At 39.9% G+C, this 19427-nt stretch overlaps 1 protein-coding gene across 3 annotated transcripts in view; it reads right to left on the bottom strand.

The window, feature by feature from the left end:
* NELL1 (neural EGFL like 1) overlaps window positions 1-19427 on the bottom strand; it is a 445942-nt gene that overhangs the window by 9386 nt on the left and 417129 nt on the right. For all 3 annotated transcript variants that reach the window (XM_065402716.1, XM_065402717.1, XM_065402718.1), the window contains 2 exons: window positions 9204-9397; window positions 1544-1720 (listed from right to left, as the gene is read on the bottom strand). In XM_065402716.1, coding sequence (XP_065258788.1) covers window positions 1544-1720; window positions 9204-9397 — 371 coding nt within the window. The remainder of the gene's footprint in view (window positions 1-1543; window positions 1721-9203; window positions 9398-19427) is intronic.

The raw sequence follows: 19427 nt of genomic DNA, 5'->3' as shown, positions 1-19427 counted from the left end.
ATTCTGAGTTCTCCAAACCAAGACAGTTTTCTATACAGAGCAGAGCAAATTTTTCAAATAAAAAATGGTCCTTTTTTTTAAATAAAAATTGTTAGACTGATTTAAAAAAAGTGAAGGAATAATTTTTATTTTTTATGGCAATTGGGAATTAAAAGGGTAACCTGCTTTTTTTGTTTTTAGTATGTATGTTTGGGTGGTCTTTTCCAGTTTTCTTCATCCTTCCCTTTTGCATTAGGTCACTATTCACCAGCATTCTCTTTTGTTGTTTTTCAATGGTAGTTTGTAGGACTTGGTTTTTTTTATTTCTGCACTGCCAGTTTTGATAAGGAAGAGCAGTCAGGTGGTTGGATTTTTTTCAAAATCAAATATTTTACATAAGAACGGCCATACTGGGTCACACCAAAGGTCCATCTGGCCCAGTATCCTGTCTTCCGACAGTGGCCAATGCCAGGTGCTTCAGAGGGAATGAACAGAATAGGGCAATCATCAAGTAATCTATCCCCTGTTGTCCACGCCCAGCTTCTGGCAGCCACAGGTTTAGGGTAACCCAGAGTATAGGGTTGCATCCCTGACCATCTTACCTAATAGCCATTGATGGACTATCCTCTATGAATTTAAATAATTCTTTTTTTAAACACAGTTATACTTTTGGTCTTCTGGCAAAGAGTTCCACGGGTTGACTGTGTGTTGTGTCAAGAAGTGCTTCCTTTCATTTATTTTTAAACCTGTTGCCTATTAATTTCATTGGGTGACCCCTAGTTTTTGTGTTAAGTGAAGGAGTAAATAATACTTACTTTCTCCACACCAGTCAAGATTTTAGAGACTTCTATCATCTCACCCCTTTGTCATCTCCTTTCCAAGCTGAAAAATCCTGGTCTTTTTAATCTCTCCTCATATGGAAGCTGTTCCATACTCCTAATAATTTTTGTTGCCCTTCTCTATACCATTTCAAACTCCAATACATCTTTTTTTGAGTTAGGGTGACCAGATCAGCACACAGTATTCAAGATGTGAGTATACCATGGATTTATAGAGAGGCATTATGATATTTTCTGTCTTGTTATCTATCCCTTTCTTAATGGTTCTTAACATTCTGTTCGCTTTCTTGACTGCCGCTGCACACTGAGCAGATGTTTTCAGAGAACTATCCATAATGACTCCAAGATCTCTTTCTTGAGCGGTAACAGCTAATTTAGACCCCATCAAAAGCCATCAACTTCAAAATGAAAAAATCCCAATATAAATTCTGCAATTGAGAAAAGCATCAATTTTTTTTACACAAAACAAAATGGAAACAGTTTCAAAATTTTCAAGCTTTCTGTGAAATTTGTTTGTTTGTTGTCCAGGTCTATTTACACAGAGCTGAGAAGTGGTCTGCCAATATTCTGACTGACCTTGCTTCTGACTAAAATCACTTTAATATGTCAAATAGCGGAAGGGAGGAGACGATAGGGTTAATAATGTCATAATATAAAGTATGTTGCTATAATCAAAATCTTTACTACTTTTGTTTCTCTCGAAAATGTTTAATTTATTTCCATACCAGACAACGGCACTGCTGACAGCTGTAGGTCCAGTTGTCCCCACTACGATACAGCTTATGACCATTTTGGTCTAAACATTGACTGGTCACTCGTGTGTCACACTCTGGGCAGCAAAAGAGATCAACGCTGGGGTTCTGACAATCACAAGCTGTTCGCCGGCAGAATATCTTCCCATTCTGTAGAGAACAAATTGTCACTGGTATCATGCAAGTGGTAAATAGCAGAAGACTATCAGATGACTAGGAAAGGTCATCAGAGATAGCAAAGCATGTATTGGTATTTCAGGGAAGATACTGCAGACCACCCAGAAGTTATTCGTATAGGGCCCAATCCTCCAAGAAATGAGCCTCCCTAGCTCCCATTGTTGTAAAAATCACCCCACTGATACTAGTGGACATTTAGCTATCTGTAGAGGTTGTTTTTTTTTTTTTTTTTTTTTAAACCAGTATCCTCTGAGGCTGAGAAAAATGTTACTGTGTCCCCTCTTGTTCCTAACCCACTAGATAAAAAAAATGAACAGCCTCTCAGGTTCAGATGGAATGAAGTAATTTTATGAATGAAATCTTACCTCTTTTTCTAGCACGTATCAGAACAATAGTTTCCTTTGCACTGTCTTTTGAATAATTGTGTGATTGTCAAGAACATTTTATATAAATTGAAACTGTGCAGGTGGCCCGATAAATTTAATAGGAACACACTACATTAAAAACTCAGTGAAAGCCAGTACTGTCAAAGGAACTTAATATAGCAAAATCATGTGGCATGAAGTATTCCTTAATCTTAATTTATCTCTAGTTATACTCTAAATCTGGACCTTCCATTTATCAGACAAAAACTACTCGGCCACAACATATCACATCGCATAATAATCTGGAATCATGCATTGAAGATGTATTTTTATTCTACAGATTCCCTAAAATATGATTTTCCTATTTCAGGTGCTAAGTATTTACACACAGTGTGATAAATACTGTTAATCAGAATTCTCATACTAAACACAGAAATGTCTTCTGAATGTAAAATGGAGAGGACATATCCATTTGGTGCAAAATTCTAATTCTAGTGATGAAAATTGTAGGGATAAACGGTGTTATAAATTATACCCTTCATTATAGGTGAGTCAACACATTGTTACTCTATATACAGAATGGGAAACTGAAATCCTAGTTTATAATGAAGAGTGCTATTGAAAAATTTTGATTTTAATTAGATTATTGATTTGTTCAATTCTTACTCATGAAAAGTTTTAATTGCAGGCAAGGAAAGGCTTGGCTGAGTAAGGAATGAGGGCCAGATTCTGCTCTGAGTTACACTGGTTTAATTCCTGAGTAAATTCATTAAGTTACTCTGAATTAAGTTACTGAATAACAGCTGTAGGACTGTACCTGAACTAAGCAGAAATACAAACATCCATTAATAATGCCACCTTCACACATCATGCTTACAAGTAAAAGGAGCTTTCCTAGAGTGATATTACTGAACTGACTAATCAGAGTATTTCTTAAATCAGCCCCCATAATTATTGTAAGGGGTGATTACTAAGACGATTGGGGATAAGCCAAAATTGATTTCTCCATATGCAGGTTGAATAGGCTAAATAGCCAAAACGACATTAAGTTGTGTTGGCAGTTGCTTAGATTTTCTGTATTCATAAGTTTTAATTTGTAAAAAAAAATCCAATAAAACAAAACCAAACTTTGCTGCAAAGCAATGCGCAGAACACCAGCGGCAAGGAATCATAATGCTCATCTTAGCTAATGACACTGCAGGTGTTCAATAATATTCCTGAAATGATTAGCATATTACATTTGATTGCAGGAATAATTAAAATTGCTTATTATGTGTAACAAAAAAAACCCAAAACAAAACAGATCACTGAAGCATGGAAAAGTAGAGAGCACAACACCTATAAAATGCTGGACTCAATTGTTTTTTCCACCAACAGTGCAAAGGGCTAGATTGTCACATCCCTTACTCAGCAATGCAGGGTAGTATGAAGCACTAATGCTCTCCCTTGCTTGCTGCTGAGCTTGTCACTCCACCTGTATGGGAGAGAGCAGGGTCTATTCATTTGATATTCCAGAGAGCAAATGTTAGGGAAAGCAGGAGGAGTTCTGACTCCATTCCCCAATCAGATTTGCTGGCCAGAGCAGCAAGCTAGATGCAGGGTGGCAAAAGGAATAAACTATTTCAGGAAAGGGAGAGAAGTCATTTCCTCTCTCCCTAGAGCAAGTGAGTAACAGACAAGGAACTGCGAGTCTCAGAGGAGGAGGAATTATGATTATCTGACCTATGTGCTGCCCCGCACTCAGGGAGATTGTAAAGTTACAATCTTGCCTAAGCATTCCAACATGATGACTGGCTCCATACATTCAGGGATGTGCAGGCCCTCTATGTGACTTGGAGGTAATCACAGTGACAAATAATTTCACCATCTGAATGTGGGAGTTCTGATTAAAAACTGTTAGCAATAACCTGTCCATCCTGTTCAGAATTACATCCTTTTGCCTTCAGATTATTTTTAAAATTACCCCTCTTAATTAGTAACAGCGCTGGTGGTTCTGTGCTACTCACGACTCCTGCATTCCTTAGGAAATAACTAACCTTTTACATTGCCGTCACTCTATTTATTTCAGAACACTGATAATGTTTCATGATTCTGCTGGAGAGCCTTTGATAATAACACCACACTACTTCCCTCTTCATTCTTTTTAGCATCACATGTTTTGTTTGCAACCTTGTTAGGCCTCATGCTTTACAGAAAGCATTTTGATTCCCACGATGCTATGACACAAAGGCTACAACTACGCTTGGAGCTGGGAGAGCGATTCCCAGCTCGAGTACATGTACTCATGCTAGCTTTCATTGAGCTACTGTGCTAAAAACGGTAGTGTAGATGTGGTAGCATGGGCAGCCACTCCAAGTATGTACTCATGGGATGAAGGCAGATTGTACTTAGAGTGCCACCTCTCGCTGCTGCCCAAGCTACTATAGCTATGCTACTATTTTCACCATGCTAGTTCAAGCAGAGCTAGCACAGGTATGTCTGTGCAAGGCAAGAATCATGGCACCCTCTCCAAGTCAAAAAGCCTCTTCAGATGCAGCATCCCACTTACTTCTTTGGAATTCTAATTTGCTATTTCTAAAATAACTTTGGCAAATAAAAGTACAAATGGTAAAAATGAAGATATAGAAAATCATTTATTTTCTTTTGGTGGGATAATAATAATATATGCATACAAAGGCTTCAATCAATACATGTGATGCTAAAAAGTTCTTGCCACCCAACAGCCTCTAGGTGCTTCACAAACTTTAATTAATTGGGGTAAAGTAGTAGTAGTATTAAAGATGTAAAAACAGTGGCATGGTATGATTTATAAGTGACTGAGGTTCTCACACAGAGTCAATGGAAGAGTCTACTCTTACTGAAAGGTGAACTGTCAGGTTGGAGGAAGGTTACTAGTGGATTTCCTCAGGGATCGGTCTTGGGACCATTCTTATTTAACATTTTTACCTTGGCACAAAAAGTTAGAATATGCTAATAACATTTGCAGATGACACAGCGTTGGGAGGTATTGCCAATATGGAGGAAGACCAGAATATCATATACAAGAAGATTTGGACAACCTTGAAAACTGGAGTAATAGAAATGAGGTGAAATTTAATAGTGCAAAGTGCAAGGTCATGCATTTAGGGATTAACAACTAGAAGCTAGAAGCTGAGGACATATCAGTTGGAAGTGACAGAGGAGAAGAAAGACCTGGGTGTATTGGTTGATCACAGGATGACTATGAATTGCCAATGTAATGCGGCTGTGAAAAAGGCTAATGCAATCCTACGATACAGGGCAGTGTTAGTACCATTATACAAGGCACTGGTGAGACCTCATCTAGAATACTGTGTGCAATTTTGGTCTCCCATGTTTAAGAAAGATTAATTCATAATTGAAACTGGAACAGGTGCAGAGAAGGCCTGCTAGGATGATCTGAGGAATGGAAAAATCTACCTTATAAGAGGAGAATCAAAGACAGGGCCGGCTCTAGGCACCAGCAAAACAAGCTGGTGCTTGGGTCGGCACATTTTTAGGGGCGGCACGGCCGGCGCCAGAATGCCGCCCCTAAAAATGTGCCCCCGACGCCCTAGCTCACCTCCGCTGCCGCTCGCGCGCCGCTGCTCCCCCTCTGGCCCAGGCTCTCAAACCTGGGAGGGAGGAGGAGATCCCGAGTGGCTGCGGCGGCGAAACAGCCGTTTCGCGCGCCGCTGCTCCCCCTCCCTCCCAGGCTTGGGAGCCTGGGAGGGAAGGGGAGAAGCGGCGCCCGCGCCGCGGCCACTCGGAGTCTCCCCCCCCCTCCCAGGCTCTCAAACCTGGGAGGGAGGGGGAGATCCCGAGCGGCCGTTTCGCGTGCCGCTGCTCCCCCTCCGGCCCAGGCTTGGGAGCCTGGGAGGGAGGGGGAGAAGCGGCGCCTGCGCCGCGGCCACTCGGAGTCTCCCCCTCCCTCCCAGGCTCTCAAACTTGGGAGGGAGGGAGGGGGAGATCCCGAGTGGCCGCTGCTCCCCCTCCCTCCCTCCCACCCAGACTTGAGAGCCTGGGAGGGAGGGGGAGAAGCGGCGCCCGTGCCGCGGCCACTCGGAGTCTCCTCCTCCCTCCCAGGCTCTCAAACCTCGGAGGGAGGGTGAGACTCCGAGTGGCCGCGGCGCGGGCGCCGCTTCTCCCCCTCCCTCACTCCCTCCTAGGCGTGAGAGCCTGGGGGGAGGAGGCAGGGCTGGGGATTTGGGGAAGGGGTGGAGTTGAGGCGGGGCCGGGGGTGGGGTAATTAAAAAACGGGCATAATGGCATGTAGCTGATCTGCGACTGCTAGCAGCAAATATCTCCAATGACTGGGGATGGGACACTAGGTACGGAGGTCTCTGAGTTACTACAGTGAATTCTTTCCCAGGTTTCTGGCTGGTGGGTCTTGCCCAAATGCTGAGGATATAACTGATCACCATATTTGGTATCGCGAAGGAATTTTCACCCGGTCAGATTGGCAGACACCCTGGGGTTTTTTTCACCTTCCTCTGCACCATGGGGCATGGGTCATTTGCAGGTTTCAACTAGTGTAAATGGTGAATTACCTATAACTTGAAGTCTTTAAATCATGATTTGAGGACTTCAGTAACTTAGCCAGAGGTTAGGGGTCTATTACAGGAGTGGGTGGGTGAGGTTCTGTGGCCCACAATGCGCAGGTGGTCAGATTAGATGATCACTATGGTTCCTTCTGACCTTTAAATCTGAGTCAGGGATAGAATCCAGATCCTCCTGTAATCTACTACACTGCACTCTCTAAAGTGGATGCACTTTCACTCAGAGTTCCATCCCACCCCTTCTGGGACTATGCTTGTCCTCCTCACTTGCAAAAACTGTATATTCTTTCTCTTTAAAGGGAAAGTAGAAGTATATGCATATGAAGAAACAATTGAAATATATAATTCCAGCCAGGCTGCTTTATTCACAAAATGCTAGAACAACAACAAACCAGGATTAAAAAACACAAGTCTCTGCCAGTCCTATATAGTAATTCTCATAAGACTTTAGGGATGCACTTGGAGAAGGCAAAGCAATCTACTTCAGGTTACTTTGTTAATTATTGCATTCAACTATCAAGCTTTATGAATTTTAATGTTTTTATTCATTTTGTCCTCATGCATGGGAATAAATATGGTTGCAAGGGATTATCTACCATATTATGTTTGATTAAGTGCTACCGTAATCCCTTGTCTTTCACTTAAAAAAAAAAAAAAGACTGTATCCCCTCAGGCCCAGGGTGAGCAGGAATGGCTTCTGAGTCTGATATAACTATTAATGTTGGCTCATACCTTACTCCTTGAATAGCCCCACTGAAGTCAAGTCAATGGGGCTACTTGTGGAATAAGGTATTAGAAGCTGGTTCATTGAAGTCAATGACATAATTCTCATAGCCTTTACCAAGAACAGCATGTCTTTTCTTGAATGAAGAATTTTATGTTAGTTTTCATACAAACCAGGCTTGCAAAAGTATCATAGAAATGTACCAGACCAGGGACAAAATTTACTCACCTGACCTTTTAAAAAATTATTTAATGATTTTTGGTATTTTAGTCATATATACAAAACAATAATTTACTTGCTCTGGGCAAAACGAGTAGCATTTTTCAAAGCTCAGATAGACACAAGTAAAAGAAATAATATAGTTGGCCCTATCCTGTCCCTCATCCCACTCCCCCAGATTGTAAGAGTGGATGATCCCCAAGTGCAGGACATGCAGAGGGATTCCACACTGCCTAAGTGTTGTGGCAGCAGTCAACGGGTGAAGTCGTGGCTAGTGGGTCTGAGATTTTGCAGATTCACTGACCAATCCTGGGTGTACTGGGAGCAAAGTGGCTGCTATTGCAACCTATGGGCTGAAAGAGCCTTTCAAGTGGTGCTCTGTGCACTAGCAGTTAAGGACCAAGGACACCCCCTTAAGCTGGCTTTGAGCAAGGGTCCAGGATTTGGCTCCTGAAAATAAAGCAAATCCTGAAATAAAATAAAGTGCAAATATTAAAGAAGAAAGAAATGAGAGTGAGAGAGGAAGATATAAAGAAAAAAAATAAAACAAGGAGGAACAATGGCTACATAATATGCCGCTATCTACTAGCTGGTCACATCACATATTTTCAAATACTAATAAGAGGAACTTGGCATAAGAAATAGTCACAATGAGAACATGACAAATAAGGCATAAATTACAAGACTAACTAAGATGAGAATACGAATCGTTAAAACTCTACAAAGGCAGACCAGATGTCTTCACATATATTAAGCTGTTCATTCCATTGACAGGAAATCCTTTCATAGAACCAGACATTCTCTACGATTACAATACAAGCTCACTATATATTCAACAGAGTTGCAGACTTCCACTTCTGAAGGGAGGGATTTGTATGGTGTCTGGCAATGCTAGAAGTAATAACACAGTACGGTGTTAATCTGACCATGTTTCCATTCTAACCTAAAACAAATAGCAGTGAATTCTGAGTGTTGTATTGATTCTGATGGCCTGATCCGCCACTGTGCTATTCTAGTTTTATGGGAGTTAAAAGCCTCTTTATAACTTCCAACAAACAGACCTTAATTGGCACACAGACCCTCACCAGCTGGAGCAATATTCCATTTCTACCCCCCCCCCCCTTCCAACATATTTCCAGTGGGCCATATTCTCATCTCACCTATACCTATACAAGGGCTCAGTCCTATTCCTACTGTAGCCAATAGGATCATGTCCATTGACTTCAATGGAGTGGGTTTGGGACATAGATTTATACAGGTATAACTAAGATATAAATCCGGTTCTGAATGTCTCTCTGAAACCAGATTTACATTTGTGTAACTCCACTGACTTCAGTGGAGTTACTCCTCTCTTAGACCAATGTAAGTGAAGAGAATCAGGCCCAATACCTTTTAACCTAAGTTTCCTAGAGGTCTGGTTAAGTCAAAACAGGATTGCTACTGAATCAGTATAAACCTTAGTTCTGAAGTGGATTTACTTCGGTTATGACTAGCTTCCGCAAAAGTGTATAAGAATTAAAGCTCAGCTTCTTCATAGAGAGAAAACACTAGAAAATCTAAGAAAACACAAACGCAGGCCTTGTGGAACTCACCTTACAGGAACAGACAGAGCACCTATCTTCCTTCAGTGTCCACACCTGACCATTCCGCTTCAAGCCACCTTCGTGTGGACAGTCACCAGTGCAAGACGGTCCTGAGGGACACAGACAGTCAAAACCTCCCTCCAAGTTCACACAGGCTGAATCGTTCCAACAGGTGTGGGTCCTTAAGGCACATTCATCAATATCTGCAAAACACAGCCAGTTTATAGTGCTAATCTTGGTTTCAAGTGAGAAATTGTACCATGGAATTTGTTATTGAATAGATACTGCTTGTCTGTCTTGGTGGTGCGAGAGTATGAAACACAGAATTTCACCTGTACCGTATGCTTAATTGTAAAAGCTGACATTCCTACTGGGGCTAAATAGCAATGACAAACTTCATCGGCCAGGCAAGGTGTAAAGTGATCTCCCAGTGATCAGGAGCAAGTGGACAATTAGAGTGACTCTGCAATTAGGCCACATTCTGTTCTGAGTTTTAGACTGAATTAGAAAGACACAATTCTTCATAAACTCCAAGCATGATCTAAGCTTCCCCCTACTAAAGGCAATCAATCACAGTCTTTACCCACTGAGGAGGAGGAGGAGGAGGAAGGGAATAAAAGGAAAGAAATCAAAGGTACTTTATATAGAAAAGAAATCCTAGAGCTCCCAAGCTATACAAAGCCACGCAGTAAAAGCAAGTTTGAGGAAGGCACCAGGGAATTTAGCATAAACAAAATCTGGAGAAAGCATCTACTTTTCATAGATGACTTTAAACTACCAAACTTAATGCTGGAGGAGAAGTGAAATATTGTATCCAATTGAAATTGCTGGGGACATGCTGATAGACAGAATGTAATTATTCCAAGTTGGAATGTGGCCAGGAGATCTCTTGGAGACAAGGCTATGAGATCTTTGAGTTAAGTGCAATCTGGAAAATAGGCATGTTTCTCCAGCAGATCTTTCGAGCAGTATTTAAGAAGATATGGACAGAATTTCCAGCTAAAATGCAATTGAATAGATTACCCCTGTTTTCATACTGTATATAACTGCCAAAAGCTTAACCACATTGCAGCACAAAGTTTTGGATTTGGATGAGATGAAGCATTTTATATACATATACATATGAAATACATTTTGTGTGTGTGTGTGTATATATATATATATATATACACACACACACACAAGTAAATGTGAAAATATGAATGGGAATAGATGATCAAATCTTACACAGTGCTTTTTTCATCCTGAAGAATTCTAAAGCTCGTTTGTATAAAACTTTACATAACACACCGTAGAATCACTACACTTACCAGTTGAAGCAGCTACTTCTGGGCTGAAATATGGCAACTGTTTAATTTCATGCAGCACCACTACACAAGAGTTTAGGGAAAGAAGTGAATGATATAATATGCATTTGAAACTGCTGAGGGGATTTATGTAAGTAACCTAACCTAATCTAGAATTTGGCCAGGATAATAGGGCTAATGAAGATACTTCTGTGGCAAGTACCATCTGATCTTTAATGATCTCCACAAGCAGTCAGGACCCTGGTTTACATTTTATCCCAGAGAAGCATTTCTATAAGCATGGTATCCTCTCAAACACAAAGGGTACAGAGCTAGTTCTAACTCAGAAATTAGACTGTTATCTACTCCATCGCCAACAGTACTTCCTATATCAACCTGGTTTTCTTTTGAGTAAAACCTTCCCCAGAGAGGAACAGTGATCTAGTGGTTAGGAAACTAGCCTAGGATTTGGCAGACTGGGTTCAATTCCCTGCTCTGCCACAGACTTCCTTTGTGACCTTGGGCAAGTCAGTTAGACCTTCTGGTCCCCATCTCTAAGTAGTCCTTTCCTACCTCATAGGGGTGTTATGAAGATAAAAAAGGTGAAGCAGAGAGTGAGTCATGCCTCAGAGGGGTGTCTCTAAGGCTATGTCTACACTGGCAATTGAACAATAAAACTTTTGTCGTTCAGAGGTGTTAACCCCCACCCCACCCCTGAAGGCAAAAGTTTTTCCGGTGACAAGTGCCAGTGTGAACAGTGCTCTGTTGGCTGGAGCGCTCTCCTGCCAACAATGCAAACGCCGCTCTTTGGGGGTGGAAGTTTTTTGGTGGCAGGAGAGCCGACAAACAGCAGCTACACTGCACGATTTCTAGCGGCAGGGCTTTAGCGACACAACCATGTCGCTAAAAGCTGTGTAGTGTAGACAGAGCCTGGTATGGCAACACCCATTTTTTCATGTTCTCTGTGTGTGTATATATATATCTTTCTACTGTATTTTCCACTGCATGCATCCGATTTTAGCCCATGAAAGCTTAAGCTCAATAAATTTGTTAGTCTCTAAGGTGCCACAAGTACTCCTGTTCTTCTTGCTCAGAAGTGTTTCTAATGGCACAATTCAGCCTTTAGACTTCCCTGGCACTGATTTATTTTGCTGCGTTATCTCTGACAAAGCAACTAGTTATAATTTGACTTTTTGGGGGGAGTATCTCCATGTACCCACCCTTACCCTCCTTAGTGTTCTCCCCAATCTTCATATAATAAAGGACACCACCTGGAAGAGCCACTACAGGTGATGGAAAAGGGGCTTTATGAATGAAAAACAAATCTTGTGTCCCATTACTTCTCAGGTGACAGAGTACCAGGAAAAGAAAAAGACAAAAGGACAAGAAAAAAACAAAAACAAATTGTGACATAAATTGGGCCATGAATAAGCTGATACTGAATCAGTGATTTCAATGGAAGACAATAACCAATTAGCTACAATGAGTCTAAGAGCATTCTTGAAAAAACCTCTCTTCTACTTGTCTCTTCAGTGCTTGACCTTGTATTTTGTCTTGAAAACAAATGTGACATACTCTTTGCCTTTGGTGATTTCACATTTAATAGATGCAAGCATTGTCAATATTTTCTTCCCCACAATGTTAAGACCTCCCTGAATAGCATATTATATATATATATATATATATATATATATATATATATATATATATATATATATATATATATATATATATAATATGCAGCAGGATTAGAGTGCAGATTAGAAGAGTAGCTTTTACTGTTCAAAACTAAAAGGATTTCACAGATGAATATAGAGCCATATTGCCTACAGAGTTCCATGTAATTGCTTTACTTATGACACAGAAATCTAATTCTGCTTCCGTGCAATTTAACAGATTTATGGAAAGCCAGATGTTAGCAATTATGGAAACTGACATTATTCATATTCTCAGTACTACAGACCTGTTTGCACTGAACAAAGCCAACTTAATCTATTATATATATCCAAAAGGGAAGAAGTACCCTATTTACATATTGCAACTGTTGTTCTCTGCTGAGTGCACACAAAGACGATACCCTACCGAGAGTTGCCCAAACTAGCAAGCAGGCCATTCATGATAAAAGAACCAATCAAGCAAAAGCCAAGCAACATATTTTCTACGCAAATCTCTAATCACTGCTCAGTTCATTTTTCTTTCTTAATGCAAATGATGGTTCCCTATTATTTTATTGCATTTATTATTTAAATATTTTAGTCATTAATCAAATATAAAAAGCTTAGAAGTTGCATCCATTCGATAGCTGAACTTTTAATAGAACTAATTTTCTCAGAACATCCCTGTGGCAGTTTTCTCTCTTTGTGGACTGTGTTTCTGAGCATCTGAATAAACCATCCACATTGCCAATAACTTCAGAAAAAAAAAGTTTAAGCTTAATTTGATATTCTCCTTTTTGCACCACTGGACATTAAATTGTGAGCGTTTTGTAAACAGATTAAGGGCCTGATTCCAATCTCACTTATCTCAATAGAGCTATTCCATTATAAATGAGAGCAAATTGAATTACTCAGGTATAAATGAGTAATTGAATACATAGTAAAAGAACATGGAGAATCAATTTTAAAATATGGAAGAAAATAATCCATATTTACCACTAAATGATCTTACAAGAGTGGCTTTGCTGGGATAGCCACAGGAAAGTGGACTGAATTCTCCATTATAGTGAATTGGCTCTGCCTTGGATATTGCAGCAATTTAAAGTCATTTTATGATGTCCAAGTGATACTAGGCTCAAATAATTTGTTGAGTGACAATGCTGTCAAAAAGTTAGCCCAATTTACAGACCTAAATATTCCAATATAGAACTTCAAGTATGTGAATTTGAAATTAAGTGATAAAAATGATATCACAGTCTCATATATCATCTCCATCATTATCACAGAAATCCTAGCTTGACTTAAATTGAGAATATCTGATAAATGCCAACATATCACCACCCACTTGGTGAAACCAACTGCTATTTTCTCTGTTATCAGCCATAAAGGTTCTGGGAAGGGGATCAGTTAGAGTTGAGAACTCTGTTAATTATGCATGAGGCATTGCTGTGCAAAAGCTGCTCTTTCCCAGCCATAGCAGCTCTATGTGGTGGTACTGAAGGAAAAAATTGTTTGTTAATAAAGCTAGGCAGCTATGATTGAAGAGGCAGGTACTATATACAAAGCAGCAAGCCTGCTTAGCCCCTTTCTGATTAGAACAACACTAGCAGTTATCTTCACTTCTTGGGACAAATTCATTGAGGGTCCACTGAAGGAAGTGAGATTAATTTAACTCCCATCTTTCTCCTCTGGATATGTCTAATTCATTTACAGAAAACACATGAGGCCTGATTAAGCAGTATCTCTCACAGATTTCAATGGGAGAACTTGTGGAGTAAGTTACTACTCAATATGAGTAAGGGTGGCACAATCACTGCTCCCCTCAACAAATGCACATAATGCCAAATTGAGATAGCATGGGAATAGATCCTTCAGTGGCTTGCTTGCTTGCAATCTTTGTATTAGATTGTCCACAAGGACACAACCTATGTTAAGGGGTGGCAAGAGTACTGCAGAGAACTAATGACCGTCAGAAATGTCACCACCTTCTACTCCAAATGCAAGCCACGCTTCTTTGACCTTGCCTTCTCTAACTTAAACACATAGGAACATTACTTTTAAAACAAATAAACTCCAACCAAAACAAAACAGTCCACTGTACACATAATTGTCCCTAAGGGGAGAGGATGAGAGAGAGAATGAACCATGTGTGACAGATGTTTGTCACAGGGTTGCATGAATGTTTCTGAGGATACTATAGTGAGGAGGGCATATTAAGAACATATATAGATTAGGGAAGGATTCATTTATCAAAAAATGCAATTTCCGCCAGCTTCCCTCTTCCTTTAATGCAGATGTAATTTGCCTCAGGTATTACAAAAGTTCCCATGGCCATTGTATTGTGGAAGGATGTGAACATCTAAAAGATAATAAGGTGGTAAGTAACAGTCAGCATGGATTTGTCAAGAACAAATCATGTCAAATTAACCTAATAGCTTTATTTGACCAGGTAACAAGCCTTGTGGATGGGGGGAAGCAATAGATGTGGTATATCTTGACTTTAGTAAGGCTTTTGATACTGTCTCCCATGACCTTCTCATACACAAACTAGGGAAATACAACCTAGATGAAGCTACTATAAGATGGGTGCATAACTGGTTAAAAAGCATTCCCAGAGAGTAGTTTTCAGTGGCTCACAGTCAAGATGGAAGGGTGTACCAAGTGAAGTCCCACTGGGATCAGTTCTGGGTCTGGTTCTGTTCAATATCTTCATCAACTATTTAGAAAATGGCATAGAGAATACAGTTATAAAGTTTGTGGATGATACCAAGCTGGGAGGGATTTCAAGTGCTTTAGAGGATAGGATTAAAATTCAAAACGATCTAGACAAACTAGAGAAATGATTAGAAGTAAACAGGATGAAATTCAACAAGGACAAATGCAAAGTACTCCACTTAGGAAGGAACAATCAATTGCACTCCTACAAAATGGGAAATGACTGCTTACGAAGGAGTACTACAGAAAGGGATCTGGGGGTCATAGTAGATCACAAGCTAAATGAGAGTCAACAGTGTAACACTGTTGCAAAAAAAAGCAAACATCATTCTGGGCTGTATTAGCAGGAGTGTTGTAAGCAAGACACGAGAAGTAATTCTTCTGCTCTACTCCATGCTGATTGGGCCTCAGCTGGAGTGTTATGTTCAGTTCTGGGTGCCACATTTGAGGAAAGATGTGGACAAATTGGAGAAAATCCAGGGAAGAGCAACAAAAATGATTAAACGTCTAGAAAATATGTACCTATGAGGGAAGACTGAAAAAAATGGGTTTGTTTAGTCTGGAGAAGAGAAGACAGAGGGAACACGATAACAGTTTTCAAGTACATAAAAGGTTGTTACAAGGAGGAGGGAGAAAAATTATTCTCCTTAACCTCTGAAGATAGGACAAGAAGCAATGGGCTTAAACTGCAGCAAGGGCAGTTTAGGTTGGACATTTGGAAAATCTTCCCGTCAGGGTAGTTAAGCATGGGAATAAATCACCTTGGGAGGTTGTAGAATATCCATCATTGGATATTTTTAAGAGCACATTAGACAAACACTTGTCAGGGATGGTCTAGATAATACTTAGTCCTGCCATGAGTGCAGGAGACTGGACTAGATGACCTCTCAAGGTCCCTTCCAGTCCTACGATTCTATGAATATACACACCAACACAAGTTCATTAGCTTGTTTTCATTGAAATATTAAACTGATCCCTTGCCACCAAACTTCAATTTTCATTTTTTTCTATAGCATCTTGCAATGTGTGCATGTGAGTAGCGCAATACGGTACTCTGATATCATGATAAACTGTTGCAGAAAAAAAAACCCTACTAGAGTGCTAATTTCAACTTCTATAGTCCATTAAGACACTAAAATATAATCTGATGTAACAAATGTATGTACAAGTTAAAGCTGAACACTGTTCTGACCAAATTATTTTTCACAAGAAATTTGTCACTTTAGCACTTTATTTGCTATTCTTTTAAATCAAAATTAATGGAAGGTGCTTGTGGTTTAAAAGGGAATAACAAAAAAGATCCATTTTTACTCAGAAAAACTTTTTATCACTTTTATCCATAAAGGCATAACAGCCTATTAAAAGAACAGTGTCAAGTATGTTAGGTTCAGAATGTAGGTTTTGCTTTAAAAATTCCTTATACAAATCCAGAGATGACTAAAAGTGCTTACTTAAAAATCAATCTAAGGGCAGGGTTTTTTTTAGTGCATGAGAACTAACCAGAAAAAGTAACTGTGAACAGAAAGTATGCATGACATCCATAAAGGAAACAAACAGAATAACTGTTTGAAAAGTATAGCAGATTTTTAAAATTCTTTCAGTCTTTCAATTTAAGGTCTTATTGCACCAGAAGTAAACACATGGGGTCTTATTTACAGGTGAGCCTTGGCTCCTTATTATCAGTCTGGTGGTACAGAGCAGCTATAAAACCCTCCAAAAAAAACCTCACTTCTTTTTACCCACGAAAGCTTATGCCCAAATAAATCTGTTAGTCTTTAAGGTGCCACCAGACTCCTTGTTGTTTTTGTAGATACAGTCTAACACGGCTACCCCCTGATATAAAACCCTCCCTCCATCCAGTCCTCCCACATAGGGGAATTCTCCAGTTGCTCAAGCCACTATATGGGCTGTCCCAAGGATGTGGATGGGGCAACCCTAAGTCCTGGCAATCTCCAGTTGCTGGAACAAACCCTGGCCATTGGCAGTCAGTACAAAATACAATAGCTTGAGGTTGCTTTACTTTACCCTGGGGGACTTGCTCAGGTAGCAAGCATGAAGGTGTCATCCTGGCTTATAGCCATGTTTGCTTCCATACCAGTCTTGAAACAAGCAAAGCTTGGCCAGAGTACAGAATCTACTCTGTGAATTTTGTCATGGAAGTGTCTCTTTAAGGAATTTTGAGATAGATACATGTAAGATACAAAACTTGCCTAACAAAACACTTCTGTTTCAGCTCTTGTTGTGAAAAGTGCCATTGGTTCAAATGGGATTTAAATCATGAGTTCCACCCAACCCTCAAGCAGGTTTTCCTTAGCTATTCTATATTCTACTAAGAAATTCCTACAGTAAGGTGATTGATTATTCAGGAGTCAGGTAGCTGGTGCTAAATGTATGGTAATGCTAAGGCACTTCAGATACTGAAAAAGAAAGTAGACAAATGAAGCTTGCTTCTGAGATTTTATGGAGGTTAAGTGACAATCTTGTGATAGCATCAGGAGTACTGAGGGATAAGTTAGCCTCAGTGAATGTGTGAGAGGTTGTCTCTTGATATTTATGAAGTGAGCTATGGTTATTCATAGTTTACCTGCAGCAGATATGGGCTCCGATATTACAAGCATGAATAAATTAAGTTGGTACAATAGATAAGAGCAATGACAATACAGTAAGTTCTAGAGGTTTTCCTTGGATATCTCTTCGGCTTATTGTTTTTGTATCTGGTTCAAACCCACCCATCTAACAGTAAAGAAGTGACAGAAGAGCAATTCATTATGTGGGAGGATTTTCAAAAGAAATCTTTTGCAGAGAAAGCTTTTTTTCTTCTTTTGTTTTCAAATCTACACAGTGGCTAAGAGACAATGCTGTCGCATGCTATACATTAGAGCTATATTAATCAAATTTCAAACCCTGGATTTGAAGCATTCTTGCACCCAGAATATGCTAAATTCTGACAAACATGAGTTGAGATTTCTCTTAGAGCTGGAAAGCCAGTGATTCTTCCTGTTCCCTAGATGGTCTCCCTCATTTTAACACAAGCCATCCTATCGCTACAGCAAGGCCTGGCTCACACACCCCTTTAAGATTAAAATGACAGAATCCTGCAGTGTTCTGGTACAGTGAGTAGGTGCATTGGGCTTTCCTAGGAGGTTGGAATTTATTCTGCTCAAACATGCAAGGGACCTGCTACAGGGGTTGGGTTGCTTCCAATGCTTGCAAAACAAATTGCAAGAGTGAGGCTCTGAACCACTTCAGGAAGTGAGTGTTTCAGGCTTTGAGCAGCCTTGCACTGCTGAGCAGCATTTTATGTACAGAGAATTGGGTAAAGATTAATCTGTATGGACTGGACTAATATCTTTTTATCTGTCTCCAATAGACAGGTGTATGTGGCCTGACAGGAATATGTTTCATTTAGTATAAGATCACCAGGATACAGTGTTGTCCTTGATTCACGTTTCCTTGTTTTGGTGGTGGTAACAACAGAGGTTGCCATTAAGAAGTCAACATTTACATACACTTGCCAGACAGCAGCATCTGATAGGTACTTAGAATAGGGAAATAGTGAAAGATCTCAAATACTTGTGTGTAGTAACCACTAAATGGCAAAACACACACAATATATCACATGAACATTCTTAACTCTCTGAATGGCCTTTCCATTAGTAAAGACCAGAAAGTAGAAGGTTTCCTACTTGTATAACTGCAGGATTTTTGATTGGGGAAATAAAACAGCCCATCTGCTTTGATTTCCACAATGAACTCTGAAAACAACACACAAAAGCAGCCATCATTTGCCCTGAACATGGTATTATAAAAGGCATATAATATCATGCACATACTGGAACTAAAAATAAACTCTCCAATTCTGAGCTCCTTGCTGGTAGCCACCATTTTGTTAAAGTGACATCATTTGTGAGAATATCAGGATGGAAACATATTCCATTTTAATACTGACTTGGGTTGAACTCTTAAGTTACCCTGTAAAATCCAAACATAGCAGAAATTATGGATTTCTTCTGTGTTTCTGGATCAGAAGACAGATAACCCACTCAAGAGATGGCTCAGCTCCATGGCCATCTGTCTACTACCATGAGGGAGGGGAGAGCAGAATAGAGAGCCCACACAGAGCAGATCCATAACTGCAAATCCCCAAAAGGAGTTTTAAGCAGCAACAAGCAATCTCCACTACTTCCCAATATTTAGCAGTAGCACTGGCTGTGCACCAGGTACTGTCTGTTGGGGCTGAGGAATCCTTCCTTCTGCACTGTGAATTTTGAGTGAACTTTACTAAAGAAAAATTCTTGGGCTACACTCTGTTCTCCAGGATTTGGCCCTCAGTGTTGCATCCAACACTGTTTATTCAACAGACTATTATTACTATTACTATTGATGTAATAGGCATCACAGAAACTTGTTGGAATGATGATAATCAATGGGACATGGAAATACTGGGGTAAAAAATATATAGGACTGATAGAGTAGGTCACGCAGATGGAGTAGCACTATACGTGAAAGAAAGTATAGTGTCAAATATAGTAAAAATCTTAAATGAATCAAACAGTACTATAAAATCTCTATGGATA

Source organism: Emys orbicularis, chromosome 4 (genome assembly GCF_028017835.1).
Source record: "Emys orbicularis isolate rEmyOrb1 chromosome 4, rEmyOrb1.hap1, whole genome shotgun sequence".
Classification (NCBI taxonomy): domain Eukaryota; kingdom Metazoa; phylum Chordata; order Testudines; family Emydidae; genus Emys; species Emys orbicularis.
Note: the sequence above shows the minus strand (reverse complement) of the source record. Positions and strands in the feature narration are given on the sequence as shown.